The 22,380-nt window shown below is 44.0% G+C and overlaps 1 protein-coding gene across 1 annotated transcript in view; it reads left to right on the top strand.

Annotated features, from left to right (window-relative positions):
* TMEM35B (transmembrane protein 35B) overlaps positions 1 to 14,042 on the top strand; it is a 56,346-nt gene extending 42,304 nt beyond the window's left edge. The window contains exon 4 of the mRNA XM_073563139.1: positions 13,614 to 14,042. Within this exon, the coding sequence (XP_073419240.1) occupies positions 13,614 to 13,744 (131 nt within the window). The 3' untranslated portion in view covers positions 13,745 to 14,042. The remainder of the gene's footprint in view (positions 1 to 13,613) is intronic.
* The last annotated feature ends 8,338 nt before the right edge of the window (positions 14,043 to 22,380 follow it).

The raw sequence follows: 22,380 nt of genomic DNA on the forward strand, positions 1-22,380 counted from the left end.
TTGCTCAGAAGTGCTGTCCACACAGACAAAACACTCGCTCATGTGTAAGTGGGGTTCGGTAACGTCAGCTGATCCCCTGCTGTGTGTATGGCAAAGTGTCCTGCTCCCTCCACAGTCAAACAACCTCAGATTTACACCTGGCTCCAAGTAGGCCTCGGCCTACTACCTGATTTTCCCTGTGCTCCGACACCGCCAGTTGGTGCTCAGAAGTGCTGTCCGCACAGACAAAACACTCGCTCATGTGTAAGTGGGGTTCGGTAACGTCAGCTGATCCCCTGCTGTGTGTACGGCAAACTCTTCTGCTGCCTACAACTTCTGACTACCTCTGATTTAATATGTTCTCTGATTTGCCCTCTGTCTCCACTTTGTTTTGAGTATTTCCTCCGGCCTACAGCACCGCCTGTTTCTGCTCTCAAGTGCCGTCTGCACAATCCACACTTGTTCCTGTGTTACCTGGGGCCTGTAACATCTGCTCATCTCCCGAGGAGACCACGGCAATGTCTCCTGCTTTGTCTACATTCCCACTACTTGTAGTGGAAATGTGGACAGAGCAGGAGACATTGCCTGACTCACCTCTAGGGAGAAGCTGCTGTTACAGAACCCCAGTAACACAGGAACAAGTGTGGGTTGTGCAGATGGCATTTCAGAGCAGCAACTGGCGTGGTTGGAAGCCAGAGGAAATACTCGAAACAGAGTGAAGACAGAGGCCTAATTGGAGTACGTTGACAGTTAGTAGTAGTCTAGAAACAATCACAAACTGCCACCAAGTAGGCCTCGGCCTACTACCTGATTTTCCCTGGGCTCCGACACCGCCAGTTGGTGCTCAGAAGTGCTGTCCGCACAGACAAAACACTCGCTCATGTGTAAGTGGGGTTCGGTAACGTCAGCTGATCCCCTGCTGTGTGTACGGCAAACTCTCCTGCTGCCTCCAAATTCAAACAACGTCTTATCTTAAACTGCCTCCAAGTAGGCCTCAGCCTACAAAATGACTATCCCTGAGCTCCAACATCGTCAGTTGTTGTTCGAAAGTGCTGTCCACACAGAAAAAAACACTCGTTCATGTGAAAGTGGGGGTCAGTAACGTCAGCTGATCCCCTGCTGTGTGGAGGGCAAAGTGTCCTGCTCTCTCCAAAGTCAAAATACCTCAGCTTTACACCTGGCTCCTAGTAGGCCTCGGCCTGCACCCTGATTGTCCCTGGGCTCCAACAACGCTAGTTGGTGCTCGGAAGTGCTGTGCACACAGAAAAAAAACACTTGTTCATGTGAAAGTGGGGGTCAGTAACGTCAGCTGATCCCCTGCTGTGTGGAGGGCAAACTGCTGCTGCCTCCAAATTGTAACTACTTCAGATTTAAACATTCTCTGATTTGGCCTCTGTCTCCACTCTGTCTCTAGTATTTTTTCCTGACCTCCAACACCGCCAGTTCCGGCTCACAGTTGCCGTCCACGCATTCCACACGTGTTCCTGTGTTCCTGGTGTTCTGTTACGTGAGCAGATCCCCCAATGTGTGTCTGCCACTGTCTCCTGCGCTGTCCACCTTCCCACTGCAAGCGGTGGTAATGTGGACAGAGCAGGAGACATTGGCAGACACACATCAGAGGATCTGCTGACATTACAGAGCCCCAGTAACCCAGGAACACGTGTGGAGTGGGTAGACGGCTGCTGTACGCATAAACTGGCGGTGTTGGTTGTCACGTGAAATCCTGGAAACAGAGTGGAGACAGATGCCTAATTGGAGCACGTTGACAGTCTGTTGTAGCCTACAAACAATCAAAAACTGGCACCAAGTAGGCCTCGGCCTGCACCCTGATTGTCCCTGGGCTCCAACAACGCTAGTTGGTGCTCGGAAGTGCTGTCCACACAGAAAAAAACACTTGTTCATGTGAAAGTGGGGGTCAGTAACGTCAGCTGATCCCCTGCTGTGTGGAGGGCAAAGTGTCCTGCTCTCTCCAAAGTCAAAATACCTCAGCTTTACACCTGGCTCCTAGTAGGCCTCGGCCTGCACCCTGATTGTCCCTGGGCTCCAACACCGCCAGTTGGTGCTCGGAAGTGCTGTGCACACAGAAAAAAACACTTGTTCATGTGAAAGTGGGGTTCGGTAACGTCAGCTGATCCCCTGCTGTGTGGAGGGCAAAGTGTCCTGCTCTCTCCAAAGTCAAAATACCTCCGATTTACACCTGGCTCCTAGTAGGCCTCTTCCTACACCATGATTTTCCCTGGGCTCCAACAACGCCAGTTGGTGCTCGGCAGTGTCTTTGGCATGGGTACTCCCTGTTGCCCAGCCTGGTTCCAGCACGCCAGCTGTTTCCAGGTAGTGTCAAGGTCACTATGCCACCAATCTGTTGTCCTGTCGTCTTGCGGCCGGGTTAGCCGACTCTACGGTGCCTGCAGTTTAGGTGACCTATGTGGACTGCGGGAACTGCTGTTTCCAGGTAGTGTCAAGGTCACTATGCCACCAATCTGTTGTCCTGTCGTCTTGCGGCCGGGTTAGCCGACTCTACGGTGCCTGCAGTTTAGGTGACCTATGTGGACTGCGGGAACTGGCACTGAAGGCTGGATCCGTAGTGCCAATGGGACATGGACCCCCAGTAGGACTGTGGGTTTCGGTAACTGCGGCCGGCTTGCGGCCTGGCTACTTTGCTTTGAATGGGTACCTTCTGCTACCCACCTGGGTTCCAGCACTGTCTGCTGGTTCTCGCCAGAGCCTTTGGCCTAGGTGCCTCCATCTCGGTATCCGAAGTCCAGCACCGTCAGCTGGTCCTTGGTAGTGCTTTCTAGCACAGGTACCTCCTGCCTAGTAACCGTGGTCCAGCACTGTCAGCTGTTCCTCGGTAGTGCCATTGGCTCTTGTAGCTTTTGCTACCCATCTGGGTTCCAGCACCTTCAGCTGGTTCTCGGCAGTGTTTTTGGCACGGGTATTCCCTGTTGCCCAGCCTGTTTTCAGCACGCCTACTGTTTCCGGGTAGTGTCAAGGTCACTATGCCACCAATCCGTTGTCCTGTCGTCTTGCGGCCGGGTTAGCCGACTCTATGGTGCCTGTAGTTTAGGTGACTCCTATGTAGACTGCGGGAACTGGCACTGAAGGCTGGATCCGTAGTGCCAATGGGACATGGACCCCCTGTAGGACTGTGGGTTTCGGTAACTGCGGCCGGCTTGCGGCATGGCTACTTTGCTTTGAATGGGTACCTTCTGCCACCCACCCGGGTTCCAGCACTGTCTGCTGGTTCTCGCCAGAGCCTTTGGCCTAGGTGCCTCCATCTCGGTATCTGAGGTCCAGCACCGTCAGCTGGTCCTTGGTAGTGCTTTTTAGCACAGGTACCTTCTGCTTAGTAACCGTGGTCCAGCACCGTCAGCTGGTCCTTGGTAGTGTTTTTTAGCACAGGTACCTTCTGCTTAGTAACCGTGGTCCAGCACCGTCAGTTGGTCCTCAGAAGTGCCATTGGCTCTTGTTCCTTCTGCTACCCATCCGGGTGCCAGAACTGTCTGCTGGTTCTCGCCACAGCCTTTGGCCTAGGTGCCTCCATCTCGGTATCCGAGGTCCAGCACCGTCAGCTGGTCCTTGGTAGTGCTTTTTAGCACAGGTACCTTCTGCTTAGTAACCGTGGTCCAGCACAGTCAGTTGGTCCTCGGTAGTGCCATTGGCTCTTGTTCCTTCTGCTACCCATCCGGGTGCCAGCACGGTCTGCTGGTTCTCGCCACAGCCTTTGGCCTAGGTGCCTCCATCTCGGTATCCGAGGTCCAGCACCGTCAGCTGGTCCTTGGTAGTGCTTTTTAGCACAGGTACCTTCTGCTTAGTAACCGTGGTCCAGCACCGTCAGTTGGTCCTCGGTAGTGCCATTGGCTCTTGTTCCGTCTGCTACCCATCCGGGTGCCAGCACTGTCTGCTGGTTCTCGCCAGTTTCTCAGCCTTCTTGTACCTTCTGCTACATTTACAAGCTTTTTGAAATTGTCTTTGGTAATCCTTATTGATCTCCATGACGACGACCCTGATGACGACGACCCTGAAGACCACACCAAAGAAGACCAGAAATATGACCCTAAATAATATGACCAAGAGGACAAAGAACATGAAGACAACCACCAAGATACAGAACAAAAGACAGAAGAACAAGAAGCAGAAGAAGCAAAAGCAGAAGAACAGAAAGCAGAAGAACATTAAGCATAAGACTAAAAATCATCATAGAAGAAATCAAAATTATAAGCAGAAGAAGACTAAGCAGTAAATGGGGGTGAGTCCGTTCCTCCTCGTGGTGCCCCTGGAAAATGCCTGCTGCTGCATGCCAAACTGAACGCGGACAAATCCTGTTGTAAATATTTAGTGACAGGCAGAACGTAAGGTGTAATCTTTTATAACTTTTATACATAAGTACTACAGGAATGCCTGTCACCATAAGAAAATGAAGACAAAGAAGAATAGGAAGATGAAGAAATAGCATATGAAAATTAATAGCTGAATAAGAAGAATATGAAGAATGGAAAAAAAAAATTTATGGGAAGAAGATGAAGAAGATGAATAAGGTGAAGAAAAAGTTGATGAAAAAAATGCTACTGCTGCGGATCATGAAGGAGAAAGTGTGGGAGAAGTACAAAAGAAGGTGAAGAGCATGGAAGTTGTGAAACATACATATCTGACAAAATATAAAAAAGGTTAACATAGTCAATATCTTTTTAACTCCGAACGTCTTAAAAAAAAAAATTGGAATTAATGCTATGCCATGCGATTTGAATAAACCACTATGCCTTTAATGTCTCCTCCACCTCCCACAATACATTCTACATGATTCTTATTTGTTTTCAATTATGTAGAATTAGCCAACAAGGAAATAAAGGGCTTTTTTAAATTCCGATACCGGAAGTCCCATTGACTTGAATGGGACTTCCGGTATCGGAATCGGTGATACCCGATATTTTTTTCGTATCGGGCGATACCATCCGATACGATATTTTTGGGTATCGAACAGTATCGCTCAACACTAATTATAATACCAATTCTTAGGGAATTGGTTGTGGTATAACCACCATGGACCAACGCAAGAATAGTGCAGTTACCATTCATTGCGTATTAATAAATAACACCATGTTCAGTGGCATTTTTCTTTTCTTAAACTGAGAGACTCCAAAAAAAAAAAAAAACAATGATCCTTGTAGAGAAAAATGTGCTCTTTCTAATGATATCAGAATTAATATATTTTAGGGGTACCCTTGTTGAGAAATTTGACCTACAAATAGGTAAAATTCGTTTTTTTTTTAAGTTTTTCATCATATGTGGGTGTGAATATTTCCACAAATACATATGCTTTGACCGTGATATTGCAGCAATGCAAAGTCATGTAGATGTTTGGTGTACAGGGCAAAGCACCAGTTATTATTGGTTTTTGGTCTTGAGTTATATATGGGCAAAGTTTGGCATAAATTTTATGCGACGCGTTTTACAAGCTACTTTGACACAAAATTGCGGCCGAAATATTGTTTTGTCATAGCCGGTAATAATTTTATCGTGTTTAGCAGCAAAAGGTGAGCTAGTATGCCAAATTTCAGCATCATAGCCAGTATAGAACTCTAATGGCTATGTGCCAAAGTTTGCAAAATCCTCTTAGCTGAAGCCGCAGGCTTGGTGGAACCTCCAGTGAAAGGTCAACAGTGCCCAATGTATTTGAGATCTGGCCCTAAAAATTTACAGAACCTCTTTTCAAACATACATGTACATCCTTATAAGTTTTCAGCAAAATCGGAGGTCGAGTGGGGACGATTTTTAAAACTGGTCCACTTGACATGGAATGACCCATTTGCGGAAGGGCGAGCTGCGGACTTCCTCCATGAAGCTCCGCCCACTGCCACACCTCCAGTCAGCTCCGCCTACGTCCGCATACTTCTGCATGCGGACTGCGTACCCTATCTTTAACATTGGGTACGCAGGTCGTGTGGATGTATGTGGATGCCTCCGCATGCGTCATTTTGACTATATGGCGACCCGAATCAAACGCATCATGTTGGAATTTTATGCGGTCGCTGCATCGTCAAAACGACGCATGCAGAGGCATCCGCACGACCTGCGCACCCATTTGTAAAGATGGGGTATGCAGGTCGCATGCAGAAGTATGCGGACATAGGCAGAGCTGACCGGAGGAGGTTCGGCAGTGGGCGGAGCTTCTCGGAGGAAGTCCGCAGCTCCTACAGTACGCAAATGTGAACCTCGCCTTATACATGCTTGCAGCCAGTGTGCGCGGCCTTGCTCCATACACATGTATGGACCAAGGCCGCCCCCTCTAGACGGCCGCGTCACTAGACTGGACATGACCTCGTTCTTTAAAAGTGTATGGAATGAGTCCACACCCACTAGACAGGCCATGACCGGGAGTATGTATAACATACACTCCGGTCACACAAAGTGACTGCAGACTTATCGACTTGGACCGGACAACCAATTTAAAGACCCTGGATCTTTCTGGCGATACAGCTGAATCCCTATTTCAGGGCTTCAAATGGAAGCCAGGATGGAGCTACTGACGTATGGCAAAAACGTGATGTGAATCAAGAATTAAAATGTTGGCCACTGTTATCTTTAACAGAAGTATTGGAAACCTGATTTTGTGGCACTTGCTAAAATATAAATATTATCTCAGAGCTCCTGTTATCATAATGGCAATTGATGGACTTGTTTGGTCACATTCTCTCTTTCTGTCACCTCCAACTGCAACAGCTTTTTCATGTGCATTGTTTTTCAATTGGAAAAGACTGGTGTGCCTCAAAATTATGTTCCCCAGCACATTTGTTGAAATAAAGTGGTGAATCCCTTGAATTCAGCAGTTTTTGTGTTGCAGCTTTGGATAACTGAAAGGGGTATTCCCATCTCCAAGATCCTATCCCATATTATTATTACTACTACTATTACATCTATCCTACAAAAAAAACTTGGGAAACTATTAAAAAATAGACATTCCTGTATTTGATATAATGACATATAATAAGACATATACATTAACCCCTTTCCTACATTAGACGTACTATTCCGTTCATGTGACCTGTGACCTAAGTCCCAAGGACAGAATAGTAAGTCAGAGCGATCAGCGACGCCCCCCGTGGGGAGCGCCACTGATCGCTGCCGGGTGTCAGCTGATTATCACAGCTGACACCCGACACTGTGTGTCAGGGGCTGTCACGGACCGTCCCCAGCACATTAACCCCCGGTACACTGCGATCAAACATGATTGCAGTGTACCGGAGGATCAGCGAAGCATCGGCAGGGAAGGGGCTGCCTCCGTGCTTCCCTGAGACCCCCGCAGCAGCGAAATGTGCAGCGCTGCTGCGGGGGCCTCCTTCCCTGCAGGTCCCCGGATCCAATATGGCGGCGGGGGCCTGCAGGGAGCCGGCTTCCTCACTACCTGCAGAGCGCAGGCATGAGGAAGCCTGTGCAGCGCCTGTGACAGATCGCTGTCGGGACAGATCGGGACAGTGTAATAAAGTGTAAAAAAAAAAAAAAAAAAAAAGTGTAAAAATAATTTATAAAAAATATTCCCTAATAAATTCATTTTTTTAAAATAAAAAACAATAAAATTACACATATTTGGTATTGCCGCTCCCGTAACGACCCACCCTATAACATTGTCCCACTAGTTAACACCTTTAGTGAACCCTTTAAAAAATAAAGCATTATTTTTTGTTTTGTTTTTTTATCATCATACCGCCGAACAAAAAGTGCAATAACGCTCGATCAAAAAGACGGGTATAAATAACCAAGTTACCGCTGAAAACGTCATCTTGTCCCGCAAAAAACGAGCCGCCATACAGCGTCATCAGCGAAGAAAATAAAGTTATAGCTCGCAGAATAAAGCGATGCAAAAATATTTTCATTGCATAAAAGCGCCAAAACATAAAAAAAGACATAAATGAGGTATCGCTGTAACCATACTGACCCGAAGAATAAAACCGCCTTATCAATTTTACCACACGCGGAACGGTGTAAACGCACCCCCCCAAAAGAAATTCATGAATTGCTGGTTTTTGTTTATTCTGCGTCCAAAAATCGGAATAAAAAGCGATCAAAAAATGTCACGTGCCCGAAAATGGTACCAATAAAAACGTCAACTCGTCCCACAAAAAATACCTCATATGACTCGGTGGGTCAAAATATGGAAAACTTATAGCTCTCCAAATGTGGTGATGCAAAAACCACTTTTACGATAAAAAGCGTCTTTTAGCGTGTGACAGCTGCCAACCATAAAAACCCGACATATATAGTAAATCAAACCCCACTTTATCACCCCCCTAGTTAGGGAAAAATAATAAAATAAAAAAAAATGTATTTATTTCTATTTTCCCGTTAGGGTTAGGGCTAGGTTTAGGGCTGAGATTAGGGTTAGGAGTGTGTTGGGGTTAGGGTTGGAGTTAGAATTGGGGGGGATTTCCACTGTTTTGGCACACCAGGAGCTTTCCAAACGCGACATAGCGTCCGATCTCAATTCCAGCCAAAAAAGTCAAATGGCGCTACTTCCCTTCCGAGCTCTGCCATGCGCCCAAATAGGGGTTTACCTCCACATGTGGGGTATCAGCGTACTCAGGACAAATTGCACGATAACTTTTGGGGTCCTGTTACCCTTGAGAAAATAAAAATTGGGTTTGAAAAGATCATTTTTGTGGAAAAAATAAGATTTTTTTAATTGTACGGCTGTACGTTATAAACGTCTGTGAAGCCCTTGTGGGTTCAAAGTGCTCACCACATATCTAGTTAAGTTCCTTGGGGGGTCTAGTTTCCAAAATGGGGTCACTTGTGTAGGGTTTCCACTGTTTAGGCACATCAGGGGCTCTGCAAATGTAACATGGCATCCGATCTGAATTCCAGCCAATTTTGCAGGGAAAAAGTCAAACGGCGCTCCTTCCCTTCTAAGCTCTGCCGTGCGCCGAACAGTGGTTCCCCCTCACTTACCAGGTATCAGCGTACTCAGGACAAATTGCACAATAACTTTTGCAGTCCAATTTCTCCTGTTACCCTTGGTAAAATAATAAAATTGAACCTGAAGTATTTTTTTGTGAAAAAGTTAAATGTTCATTTTTTTTTTTTTTAAACATTCAAAAAATTCCTGTGAAGCACCTGAAGGGTTAATAAACTCCTTGAATTTGGTTTTGAGCACCTTGAGGGGTGCAGTTTTTAGAATGTTGTCACTTTTGAGTATTTTCTATCATATAGACCCCTCAAAGTGACTTCAAATGTGAGGTGGTCCCAAAAAATAAAATGGTGTTGTAAGAATGAGAAATCGCTGGTAAACTTTTAACCCTTATAACTTCCTAACAAAAAAAAATTTTGGTTCCCAAATTGTGCTGATGTAAAGTAAACATGTGGGAAACGTTACTTATTAAGTATTTTATGTGACATATCTCTGTGATTTAAGAGCATAACAACTCAAAGTTGGAAAATTGCGAAATTTTCAAAATTTTTTGCCAAATTTCCGTTTTTTTCACAAATAAACGCAAGTTATACGAATGAAATTTTACCACTAGCATGAAGTACAATATGTCACGAGAAAACAATGTCAGAATCACCGGGATCTATGGGAGTTTTCCAGAGTTATTACCTCATAAAGGGACAGTGGTCAGAATTGTAAAAATTGGCCCTGGAGTTAACATGCAAACCACCCTTGGGAGTAAAAGGGTTAAAAATGGTTCATGATTAGACAACACATGGTACGTACTTTTATAGCGTGGTATCCATTATACAGATTTTTTCAGGACACAATTATCCTTTCATAAAGCCATCCTTAATTCAAATATATTAACCTCTGGAAACTAATTATCCACATTAATTAATAGAAGGAAAAACCATGTGCTTTTTATAAATTTCTCTAGTTATTTACATAGTTCTATTAAAAAATTATTTGAGAAAATGTATCAATAGTCTTATATATATTCTTTATTGTTTATACTGCCATCAAGTGATACAAAAAATACATTATCCTTCAAAAAATTAATGAATATCCAACTTTATTTATAATTCTCATAGATGGCTTGTAAAGAGTGTCGGGCACTACTCGGTTGCATAAAAATAAATAATCAAAGTGCATAATGCAAAAATAGTTTGTGCATAGTGCAAAAACACTTGTTATAGATAGTGCCAGGGAGACTTCACAACACAACCATACATGAGACTCAGAACGACATACCACAGGTTAAATGCTGAAGGAACACGTGTAGGAATCCCCTTAACGCGCGTTTCGCGTTATTGCTTCTTCCAAAGGGGTGTCACTATTACATCTACTACATATTGGGATAAGATCTTGAAGATGGGAATACCTCTTTTAAAATCTCCAAGATCCTATCCCAATATGTAGTTGTGTAGTAGTAGTAATAATAATAATCATAATATTGAATGCCTCCAATTAGAAATGTAGTATAGCTCTTTTGATTCACTTGGTTGCTTACCACATGTGCAGGTCATTACGGTAGCTTAGATATTCATGGTTATGACCACTAACAAATAACTACCGTATATACTCAAGTATAAGCCGACCCGCGTATAAGCCGAGGCACCTAATTTTGTCACGGAAAACTGGGTAAGTTTATTGACTTGAGTATGTATTGTCCCTTCATCCCTGTCATTGTATGTATGGCTCCACCGGTCCCTGTCATTGTATGCATGGCTCCCCCGGTCCCTGTCATTGTATTCATAGCTCCCCCGGTCCTTGTCCTGCCTGCGCGCCCTCCTGGATCTCGTTGGTTCCAGCGCCAGCAGCTCTTTCTGCGACCACGTAGCACCGCTCATTAAGGTAATATGCACTCCACGCCTATGGGAGTGGAGAGGCGTGCATATTCATTACCTTAATAAGCTGGGTCACGTGATCGCTCGGCCGCAAGAGCTGCTGGTGCCGGAATGAATGAGATGCAGCGACAGGCGCGCAGGAAGGTGAGTATTTGTGCTGGAAGACAGCGGCTGGCACTGTGCGCTATTACAGCTGCGGCACAGATGTTAGCCACAGCCGCTGGCTTCTGCCTCTGACCCGCTGCTCCGCTACTCCCTCTTCTCCGCCGGCTTTCTGGGTCAATTGATTTGTGTATAACCCGAGGGGGGGCATTTTCAGCACAAAAAAATTTGCTGAAAATCTCGACTTATACATGTATATATACAGTAATTAACTAACTGTCACTAGTTGAGTGATCCTATTGCAATGCCTGCACATGGAGTAAGTGACATAGTGAATCAGAAGAACTATACTACATTTCTAATTGGAGACATTTGCTTATTATTATTATTATTATTATTATTATTATTACTACATATTGGAATTGGATCTTGGAGATTTTTGGATCTTGGAGGTGTTCTCATTTCCAAGATCCTATTCCAGTATGTAGTATAAGTAATAGTAGTAGTAGTAATAATAATATTAGCAAATACATCCAATTAGAAATTATGCATAGTTCTCCTGATGAGCTGTGTCATTTACCCAGGGCATTGCAGTAGTTTAGGTATCTGTGATTACAACCACTCATATAGTGACAGTTGTTAGTGGTCATAACCATGAATACCTAAGCTGTTGCAATACCCTGCACATGGGGTTCATAACACCGTTTATTAGGAGAAATCTTGTTGATGGGAATACCCCTTTACATTCTGATCTTTGTAACATGTGGCCAACGAGTAGACTGATGTAATAATATGCAAGCTCCCCCACCTGCTGTTTGACCGACTTCTTCTAAGGCCGGGGTCACACATGCAAGAAACTTACACGTGTCTCGCATCTCAATACCCGACACTGCCACCGGCACTCAGACCGGAGTGCTCAGCTGCATAGAAATACATACAGTCGCACGCTCCGGTCCCGAGTGCCGGCGGCAGGGTATTGAGATGCGAGACTGTAGTGAGTTTCTTGCATGTGTGACCCCAGCCTAATACAAGAGATGACAGGTTCTCCTTAGGCCTACTTCACGTGTCCGTGTTTGTGGTATGTGTGGCATCTGCTTTTTTCACGGATACCACATGTACTCACTATAACCTATGGTGATCTTCATTTTCATGTGTCTGTGATTTTCACATGAACTGTCTGAACCACACGGAGACCTGTCCGTTTTTTTCCAGCAGCACTGATCACAAGGGCCAATAAAAGTCTATGGGTCCACTAAAAATGTGTGCAGCACATGGATGTCATCCATGTGCCGTCTGTGTGCTGTACGTATGTAACATTGCAAAGTATAGGAGAGGCTTTGTAATTTCATTCTTTCTTTATCCATAACAGATGATAGATAGAAAACACTGACACCAGTACATTTTTTTTATTCAGTAGCAGCTTTATACGGATGTGTTAAAGGGAATCTGTCACCTCTTTTTTGAGATATCATATAATGATTTCATTCAATTGTGTGTCACATAAGGATTCTCTTAATACTTTTGCTTCCCCCTGACCCCGCACCTTTCATGCATAAATACCTTTTTTATATCGGTTCAGATGTATGTAAACTGCCGTGGTCCGGTCTGCTGGGCGGGGCTTATTCACCTGCTCCCCCCTCCCTGTCTTGTTTTATGCATTTCTTCTTGTGTAGAGCAAGACAGGGAGGGGGGAGCAGTTGAATAAGCCCCGCCCATCGGACCGGACCGTGGCAGTTTACATACATCTGAACCGATATAAAAAAGGTATTTATGCATGAAAGGTGCAGGATCAGGGGGAAGCAAAAGTACTAAGAGAATCCTTATGTGACACACAATTGAATGATATCATTATATGATATCTCAAAAAAGGGGGGGCAGATTCCCTTTAAGGGGGGGGCCTTAGTAGTAGTTAGTAATAGTCCTTGATTCATGAAAGTGGACATGGGAATCCAAAGTGCCTTACAAAAATATGAATTTATATTGCAGGATTTGTTAGTTGTTTTAGAGCTAGATAATATGTATACCATAATATTATACATCTGAAAGCACATTTTCAGCACATTATATACATTAATATTGCAAAAGTTGTAGAAAAATGTTGTAAAGTGAGTTTGTGTGTACAAACGCATGCGTACACGTGAAAAAGTGTTTGCCCCCTTCCTGGTTTCCTATTCTTTTGCATGTTTGTCACAATAATAATAATAATAATAATAAATTTTATTTCTATAGCGCCGACAGATTCCGCAGCACTTTACATTTCAGAAGGGATTTGTACAGACAATAGACATTACAGCATAACAATAATCACATAGATTATAACAAATACCAAGAGGAATGAGGGCCCTGCTCGCAAGCTTACAATCTATGAGGAAAGAGGTAGACATGAAAGGTGGATGGTAACAATTGCCCTGATTGTATGGACCAGCCATAATGTTAAGTGTGAAACAGTACAGACACAGAGGGCTAATGGATGCATAAATATTTCAGATCACCAAATAAATTTAAATATTAGACAATGATAACACAAGTAAACACAAAAGGCCGTTTTTAAATGAAGGTCTTTATTAAGAGAAAATGAAATCCAAACCTACAGGGCCCTGTGTGAAAGAGTGATTAATAGTGTATATCTATGTGTATGTATAAATATGTGTGTATATTATATCTATCTGTGTGTATTAAAAAATATAATAATTATTATATTTGTTTAGGTGGAAATACTTAGCATGTGAGTTCTGATAATTGCAGTTTTTGTTTTATTTTAGGTGCAATTTATACGCTGATAGTTCTGAAGGAACCAATTGCCATGTGTGCTCCAGCCACTGTTTGTTTAGGGCTTCTCTTGCTGCTTAATATTCGTGGGCATGGCAAAAAATCCAAATCGAAGGCTGAGTGAGAAGAATTAAGTGTCATATTGATCAGCGTTGGACCAATCGCCTTCCAAAACCTAAATCTGTGTTGCTTTGTCGGAAGTTTTAGAAAGTGAAGACTCTTATGGCTGTCTACACTGACTGTTTTTTATTCAGCAGTTCTGTTTAATATCAAGATATTTTGTGATTAAAACAAATATATCTCAGGTTTTACTTTTATCTATAGGAAAAGTTCTGTCATATCCTGTAGTGCCCGTGGCAGTGACTAGCTATTTGGCTATAAATAATTATCTTTTTAATTAATAAATATAATTTTCCAACATATTTAATTATTATTATTATTATTATTATTATTATTATTATTATTATTGTATTTGGGGGGGGCAAAAGGAAAACAATTCAGGAAAACTTTACTCTGGAATTGAGTTGATTCGTCATTTTAACCAGTTAAAAGTACACTGTTTCATAGACAATAATGCAATTTAGATATGACATTTGCCCAAATTGAAACCTTTTGGCGCACTCGTAGCTGAAGACAGGCCTCGGCTTTAGGACGGAGTCACACTAGAGAGAAATACGGTTATGCAAGAAAAAGTCGCATAGCACTCGGACCAATGTTACTCTATGGGGCAGCTCCCAGCACACTTTTTTTTTCTTGCCCTTATTATACGTGCGTGTGATTTGCATCGTATTACGCCCGAGACTCGCCAATGCAAATCAATGGGTGTGAGAAAAAAACGGATTACACACTGACCATGCATGTGACTTGCGAGAAATACGCACCCGGTGTCCTTTAGAAAAGCCGGCAATTCAGTGAACTATACTGTAAAATGACACTGACGGCTTACAGTAGATACAATAGATTAAATACATGTATACACATAGTATAGGTGTGTGTGTGTATATATATATATATATATATATATATATATATATATATATATATATATCTCAATGTATGTCATTGACACATATATATTTATATTTCATAGAGATCTAGATAGCAGAATAGGTGAAAATTCAATTGTTGGCATCTGTAAAATCATTACAGAACCCGACAGGATACGAGACATGCTTTACATACAGTAATTAGTAGTTTTAGTGTGTAAAATTTTGGAGCTGTAGGTGTTAAATTAAAGGATTAATTCACGAAAAAAGCTTGCGTAGGCTCCTGCGCAATTTTCTCTGCCAGAGAGGGCAAGCCAGTGACTGAGGGCAGACATTAATAGCTTAGAGAGGGACCATTGTTTTTGTGCCTCCCTGGCTAAATAAATCTGCCCCCAGCCACCCCAGAAAAGGCGCATCTGTAAGATGTGCCAATCCCAGCTCTTAGCCTCTCTATTCCTATTGCCGTGTAGCGGTGGCATATGGGGTAATAAGGGGTTAATGTTACCTTGCTATTGTAAGGTGACATTAAGCCTTGTTAATAATGGAAAGGTGTCAATAAGACACCTATCCATTCTTAATACACTAGTCTGAAAGGGTTAAAACACACACACACTAAGAATAAATACTTTTAATGAAATAAACACACATTTTTTCCATCTTTTTTTTCACACCCAATCCAATCAAAGCCATCGTTCTGTAAAAAATCCAAAAGAAGAAAGCAATAGGGTATTAATAGGAGTATAGGGACAGCCGTCGGACGAGCGGGGACGCCACTTCTCGTCATCTCAGGGTGCCAACCTCCGCAAATAGGCTGTCAGAAAGAATGACAGCTAGGGACAGTGCACTTATATGAACACATCATTGGTTTTTGTATGGAAGTGTATATAGCACTATTATAGGAATCACTTTTAAGCATCCTGCCAATATTTTGCAAGTTTTTTTTACCTTGAATTGAATGCCTTTCTGAGGAACTGTGCAAGTTTTTTTTGAGGAGTTGTATCAATTAGAACTTTTTGAAGGCTCCATTAGCCATTACGATTTTTGAGGTTATATATTTTTTCTGGTTATTCCAGTACTAAGTGGTGAGAGTAGAATATCAAATTCCCTACCATTTGTGTCTCTACTCCTCTAGAGTTTAATCCTCTTTTATGCACTATAGCACTTAAAACATAGCTTTTATTAAAAGTTTTTTTCAGTTAGCAGGATGAAAATGGGGTTACCAACAAGTGGGAGAAGGAAAGACTCCCGGGGAGATGAAACTGTCGGCCTATTTTCTGACATGCCTTCCATGTAGACACCAGGCGTAGGTTTGTTCTTACCTGAGACGGCAATTCGGTATAAGGAAGGTGAAGAGGGCAGGAAGAGCTAGCCCCGGTGTGAGACAGCACTCCAGGCTGTATTGGGCGTAGCAGGATGTCCCTTTCAGCTAGTCCACCACCACCTAAAATAGAGATGCTGCGTTATAGTGTCTAATATCAAGGAAGTTTATCCCCCCTCCATTTCCATTCAGCTGTTGGAGTAAAGGCTATATGGGGCTTTTTTCCCTCCCACATAAATGAGCGGTATAAGTAGTTGATCTGTTTTTCCTCTTTAGGGGCTAAATAGATTGGGAGAGTATTAAAAACCTAGAGAAGATTTGGAAATTCTGTCATCTTTGATTAAATTGACTCTACCTAGGTATGACAGATTTAAATCCTCCCATTTAGCCAAGGTGAATTCTAAATTATTGAGATATAAATTGATATTGGTTTTGTACATTTTAGCTGGATGTCTCATCACCTGTACTCCCAGATATTTTAATGAGCAAGCAGTCCATTGACAGGAGAACTGTGATGCCATAACGGACTGGAGGGGCCACGTAACATCATCACTTCTGTTTTGTCCCAATTAATATTATAGCCCAATTAGCATTCCACATCTACTAATTCTCGTATAAGGGAATGAATGACCTGTTTGGGGTTAGTTACTACCGGAAGAATACAGTGGGGGAAAAAAAGTATTTAGTCAGCCACCAATTGTGCAAGTTCTTCCACTTAAAAAGATGAGGCCTGTAATTGACATCATAGGTAGATCACAACTATGAGAGTCAAAATGAGAAAACAAATCCAGAAATCACCTTGTCTGATTGGGCATGATTTATTTTTCAAATTATGGTGAAAAATAAGCATTTGGTCTCCTAAAAACATGCAAGATTTCTGGCTCTCACAGACCTGTAACGTCTTGAAGAGGCTCCTCTGTCCTCCACTCATTACCTGTAGTAATGGCACCTATTCTGCCTCCATGGCTAAACTGGAAGTGTTGGGTGCTTAGACTGCCTTTCTATGGCATCTGTTTACCATTACTCACATTTAGTGGTGTCCGCAGATAGGTTAACTCAACTGGAAGAGAGCACGTTTGAAGAGTCCAGTATAAGGTTTATTTCCAGCTGAATTCTTGTATAATGCACAGTTACAGTAGGTAAAAGAGACTTTCTTTGTACAGAGCTGCATGAAACGTGTCTCCAAGATGGCGATAGAATCAAACATGGGCAAGAAAGAAGGGATTACAGAAACAGTCACATCCAGGGGGAGGGGGAGGTGACAACCTCTAAAATGGTCAGATCTATACACAGCACTGACAGTAACAATATAATGTAATACTGTCTGTATGCTTCTAAATCATGGGACATGACACTCCCTGTCTGAAATCTCTAGATTTCACAATGATCCAACTTGACATGAAGTGTTACGATGATGTTCAACGACATCCATGGACCCTGAAAGGCAAAAAAGAAAACACAACATGCGAAAATAAACTGTAAGGCTGGTTTCACACTTGCGTTATTTTGCGGTGCGTTTTTGCACATACATGCGCATGCGTTTTTTTTCCTATATTTAACATGGGTGCGCATTGTCATGTGTTTGTATGCGCATGCGTTTTTTTGTAGTGTGCCCCCATGCGCACAAAATACAACCTGTTGCATTTTTGGTGCGTCCGACCTGTCTAAAAAAAAACGCATGCGCACGCAATGCGCATGGAATTCACCCAAAAACACATTAAAGTCTATGGGAGCGCTGACGTGCGTATGGTCATGCGCACGTCTGCGTTTAAAAACGCATGCGTTTTTTGTAAAAACCATGTGCAAAAAAACCCGCATTAAATGCATGATGTGCTTTTTATGCGTTTGCACTGCGCACGCAGCGCAAAAAAATGCAAGTGTGAAAGTAGCCTAACACTTGTAAGTCCAATTCTTTGTTGATGACGTGAAGTCTTCAACGACTGGATAGTCCAAGTCGATAGAAAAAAAACATCTTCAGGGAAGTCGCAACATGCCAACTCTTCCACCAACCCAACAGTAGAAGTTCTAGTCCACAAGGGGAAGCTCAAAGTTCAGTTGCACGCCAATAGTTCTGTGTCCTAGTATGGCAGTAGTATGCGGAGGTATGTTCCCGGCCGAGCCCAGCGATAAAGTTAAGTTCATGTGACTCCTGCTTGAAGGAGCCCGCAGATGATAAACCTGAAATGGATGTCGACAGGCACGATGGCTGACCAGCTTGAAGGATGTCCAGGGTGATGATATCTCAGTTTCTGTACTAGCACCTTGGACATATGGCTTGTAATGCAGGTTGGCCCGAGATCCTTCCCAGACTCTGGTTCTCTTGGCTCAAGTTCATAACTGGTAACCATAGAGCAAGGATTGTTGTTGAGCCAACCTATGAGCGATGGCTGTGCACTGTGGTTAGAGTTGATCGTTGTCCTGAGACCTATTCTCCACTTAACTAGCTGCAGGTCAGTGGAGACAAGATGCCACTGCTCAGATGTGACTATTTTGGTTTTTGCTGCACGGCAGTACAGAGTCCCAGCCTTGGTGCTGGGTATGCAGGTATTGAAGTAAACTTGACCTTGTCCAATTTGAAGCTGTGACATACCTTTTTGGGTGGGGAGCTGAAGCACTCAGAGGCTCCTGCAGCTGTCGTCTTCGTAGATGCGTCATAGGAAACGTAGACTTGTCTCTTGATGACGATTGTAAGAGTCTTTAAAGAACTACGGTGCAAGACTTGGAGTTGCTGTAAGGCCTCTACAGACTTCTTCCCCTTAGCCCACCCTTGTTTTCTCTGAGGTGGTAACAGTGTTCCTGATGATGTCCTGAGTAGCAATCTGTCTCAGTGGTACCCTGCCGTGAACTGAGATGAGTGTCTTGAGCCCAAGAGGACCGTGAATGCTTTTTTCAACAGGTGAGGCTCCTCGTTCGATAGCAAGTTCATCACAGGGTGATGCTTGGGAAGTGAAGTGTCTTGTTCGACTTCTGGCATTGTCCTAAGGCTGCGTTGCATGGGGAGAACGCTAGTACCATCGGTATGAAATAGATTGTTGAGAGAGGGGCTCTCGCTCTGAACACTGAAGTCTATCACGGCTTCGGCTTGACCAGACTTGTGATTGAGATAGGTGTCAAATGTTGGGAACTTAACAGTTGCTTGCTGTGGATCCCTTGGCAACTCAGTCTTTGTGGGAAGAGAAGGTGAGGGAGCTACCCAGCTGTTATAGTTATCTTCAGTGGGGTTGATGCTCGTGACCCTGATGATAACCTTGTCTTCCTCTGTAGGTGGTGAGTTGTCCTTGGTTGTAGGATCGAGTGCTGTTGTCTCGAGGTTGTAGTCTTGAGGATAAAGCAGACTTGAATTGTCAGATGGTTGTGGTTGCCACTTAGTTACATATGACTTCTCCTTCGCTCAGTAGTGATGTGGGTATGGCAGGGGGGACAAGTCGTTTTCATCTGACGTGATAAAGGTTTTGTAAGTGGAAATGTTGCTTGGTTTCATTGTCTGGTCATTACAGACATTGCCGATGATGACCCAGCCTAGGTTGAGGCGCTGGGCATACGGTTCATTGGGTAGTCCGTGGATTTGTTGACGCATCTTGTGCAGTCGTATAATGTCTCTGCCGAGGAGACTTAGGATGTCTACCTTGTCGTCCAGGGGTGGCATCTCTTTGGCTATCATTCTGAGATGAGAATGCTGAAGAGCGACTTCTGGCATTGGGATTTCGTCCCTGTTGAATGGTATTTGGTTACACTCAACAAGCATGGGTTGACGTCTCCTTTTAAGTCGAACATGTCGAAGAGTTCTGACCTCGCCAGTGATTTGTTGCTCTGGTCGTCCAGACTAACGTACACCTTGGCTGCTTTCTCTGGATGACCCTTGGCATACACCCTTGCCAGGCAAATCTTTGTGCAGGACTTGTCTCGAAGACCTTCTCTGCAGACTTCGGTGCATGAGAAAGATACCTCAACATGGCTTGTCACTTGGTGTGTACTCTCCCCATCATTGCTTGTGGTGGGAGAAGGTGTAGATGCAGAGTCAGGCTGTGATGGACGGCGCGCTTGTACGTGGTCTTCGCTGTCGTACTTTAGACAGTTGATGGCGATGACACAGTCTTTAGCAAGATGTTCGGTAGAGGTGCAGCACCTGAAGCATACGCCAAACTTCTTCAAGAGCTCCTTTTGTTCTTGAAGGGGTTTCTTCCTGAAGCCAAAGCACTTCTTCAGTGGATGTGGCCGTTTATGAATTGGACACTGGCGGTTTGGATTTTACACCTCACCTTCATTGCCTTTTTCTGGCGCTGATGTCAGTGTAGGCAGAACTTCTGTCTTTTTTGCAGACACCGGACCGCTGCGGTTTCTGTCACGAGAGCACAAACTCTCATACTTAGGAGATGACGCAGAGCCACTAGGTTCTTCATAGCAGAAGTTGGGGTCAGTTTTGCACTCTGCAATCTCCTTGATAAAGTCACAGAAATAGGAGAATGGAGGAAAAGAGACTTGGTATTGTATTTTGCAGTTTGACCTTCGTATAGTCCACCTTTCTTGTATACTGTAGGGTAACTTGGCGACTATGGGTTTTACCCCACAAGTGGTGTCCAGGTAGCTGAGGCCAGGTAGATGTGTATCTGTCTTGGCCAACTGAAGTTCGGACAGCAGGTCGCTAGGTTCTAGGAATTTTGATGCATCCTTGCTGGATATTTTAGGGAAGTCTTGTAATTGTTTGAACAACGCATTCTCAATGGTGTCAGGACTGCCAAAGCGACGTTCTAGTCTTTCCCATGCAGCCATGAGACCAGCTGCTGGATTACTGATGTGGATGGACGTGAGCCTCTTGACCCGTTCTGTGGATTGAGGTCTGAGCCACCTGATTAGCAGATCCAGCTCTTCAGCAGCAGTGATGCCAAGGTCACTAATTGCAGCTTTAAAGGCACATTTCCAACCTCTATAGTTCTCTGGTTGATAATCAAACCTTGTAAGATTGGCCTTAGTAAGTTCACGGCGAACCATGTACCTTGCAAAGTCAGACATGTCTGTTTTCTCTGACTTTGAGAAGACAATTGCTGGCTTGAGTAGGGCTGTTCATATGGTCTGTAGCATCTTGACTTAGACACATAGGATAGTATGGTGCAGCATAAGTATTTAGTGCTGTAACCGGATTACTGAGAATAGTTTCTGCCATAGATGTGACTGGAGCTGTATGGCTGTCTGGAGTATAAAGACTTGGCAGCATATTGGCTTGTTCTCGAGCATGGTACATCCTGATGGATGGGGGAGGTTCAGGACGAGGGATTGGCAGCATATTGTACTGACCTTGAAAGCAGGGTGTAGGAGCAGGATCTGCGCCCTGTTGCTTTGGAGAGGTGTCTGTGTTATTTTGACTTAGTTCATAGTCCAGGGGTCTTCCGTATCAAACTCACTTAAACTGATGCTGTCGCTTTGACACCCATTAATAGCTTGTTCCAGGACCCTTAACCTCACCATGGCCAAGAGTTGAAGACTTGAAAGATCATGACTTAGGCTATGTGCAAACGCTGCAGATTCACCTGCGTTTTTTTCCGCGCGGAACCACAGGTAAAACCGCAGGTAAAGTGATCTGCGGTTTTGCCCTGCGGTTTCACACCTCTACTATGTTAAAGGTGTGAAACCACTGCGGAAACCGCCCAAACAATTGACATGCAGCGGTTTGTAAACCGCAGCAAAACAGCGCAGAAAAAAAACGCACCGTCAGCACAGCGTTTTTGAAAACCCATAGGGTTTCATTGTACTGTACTTGGTCTGCGGAACTGCTGCCTTTCCGCAGGGCCAAAACAGCTGCAGAATCCGCACCGTGTGCACATAGCCTTAGATTGCTTTGACTGCTTGGCGGACCCAGAAATGTGAGAGGACCTCTTTCTCTCTCCAAGATGGCAATAGACTCAAACATGGGGAAGAAAAGAGGGGTTATAAAATCAGAGTCACATGCAGGGAGGAAGAGACAACCTCTAAGGCTATGTGCACACGGTGCGGATTCTGCTGCATTTCCGCAGCGGTTTTGGCCCTGCGGAAACGCAGCAGTTCCGCAGACCAAGTACAGTACAATGAAACCCTATGGGTTTTCAAAAACGCTGTGCTGACGGTGTGTTTTTTTCCACACGGTTTTGCTGTGGTTTACAAACCGCAGCATGTCAGTTGTTTGGGTGGTTTCCGCAGCGATTTCACACCTTAAGGCTGAGTGCAGACGGAGTTTTGAGCCCTGCGGATTTTTCCGTGCAGAATGGAAGAAAACCGCAGGTCAAATGACCTGCATTTTTCCTGCGGATTTCTTCCACTTTTCACGCGGTTTTCATGCGGTTTTTGTGCGGTTTTCCATTGCGGTCTTCCCCCTGCGGATTTGGTAACAGGGGAGATAGTAACATGCTGCGGATTTTGTACCGCAGGAAAACCGCGCGGAAAAATCCGCAACGTCTGCACAGCGGTTTTTTTTTTTCATTCATT

The sequence above is a fragment of the Dendrobates tinctorius genome, unplaced genomic scaffold (assembly GCF_039654945.1).
Source record: "Dendrobates tinctorius isolate UK_male_01 unplaced genomic scaffold, ASM3965494v1 ptg000015l, whole genome shotgun sequence".
Classification (NCBI taxonomy): domain Eukaryota; kingdom Metazoa; phylum Chordata; class Amphibia; order Anura; family Dendrobatidae; genus Dendrobates; species Dendrobates tinctorius.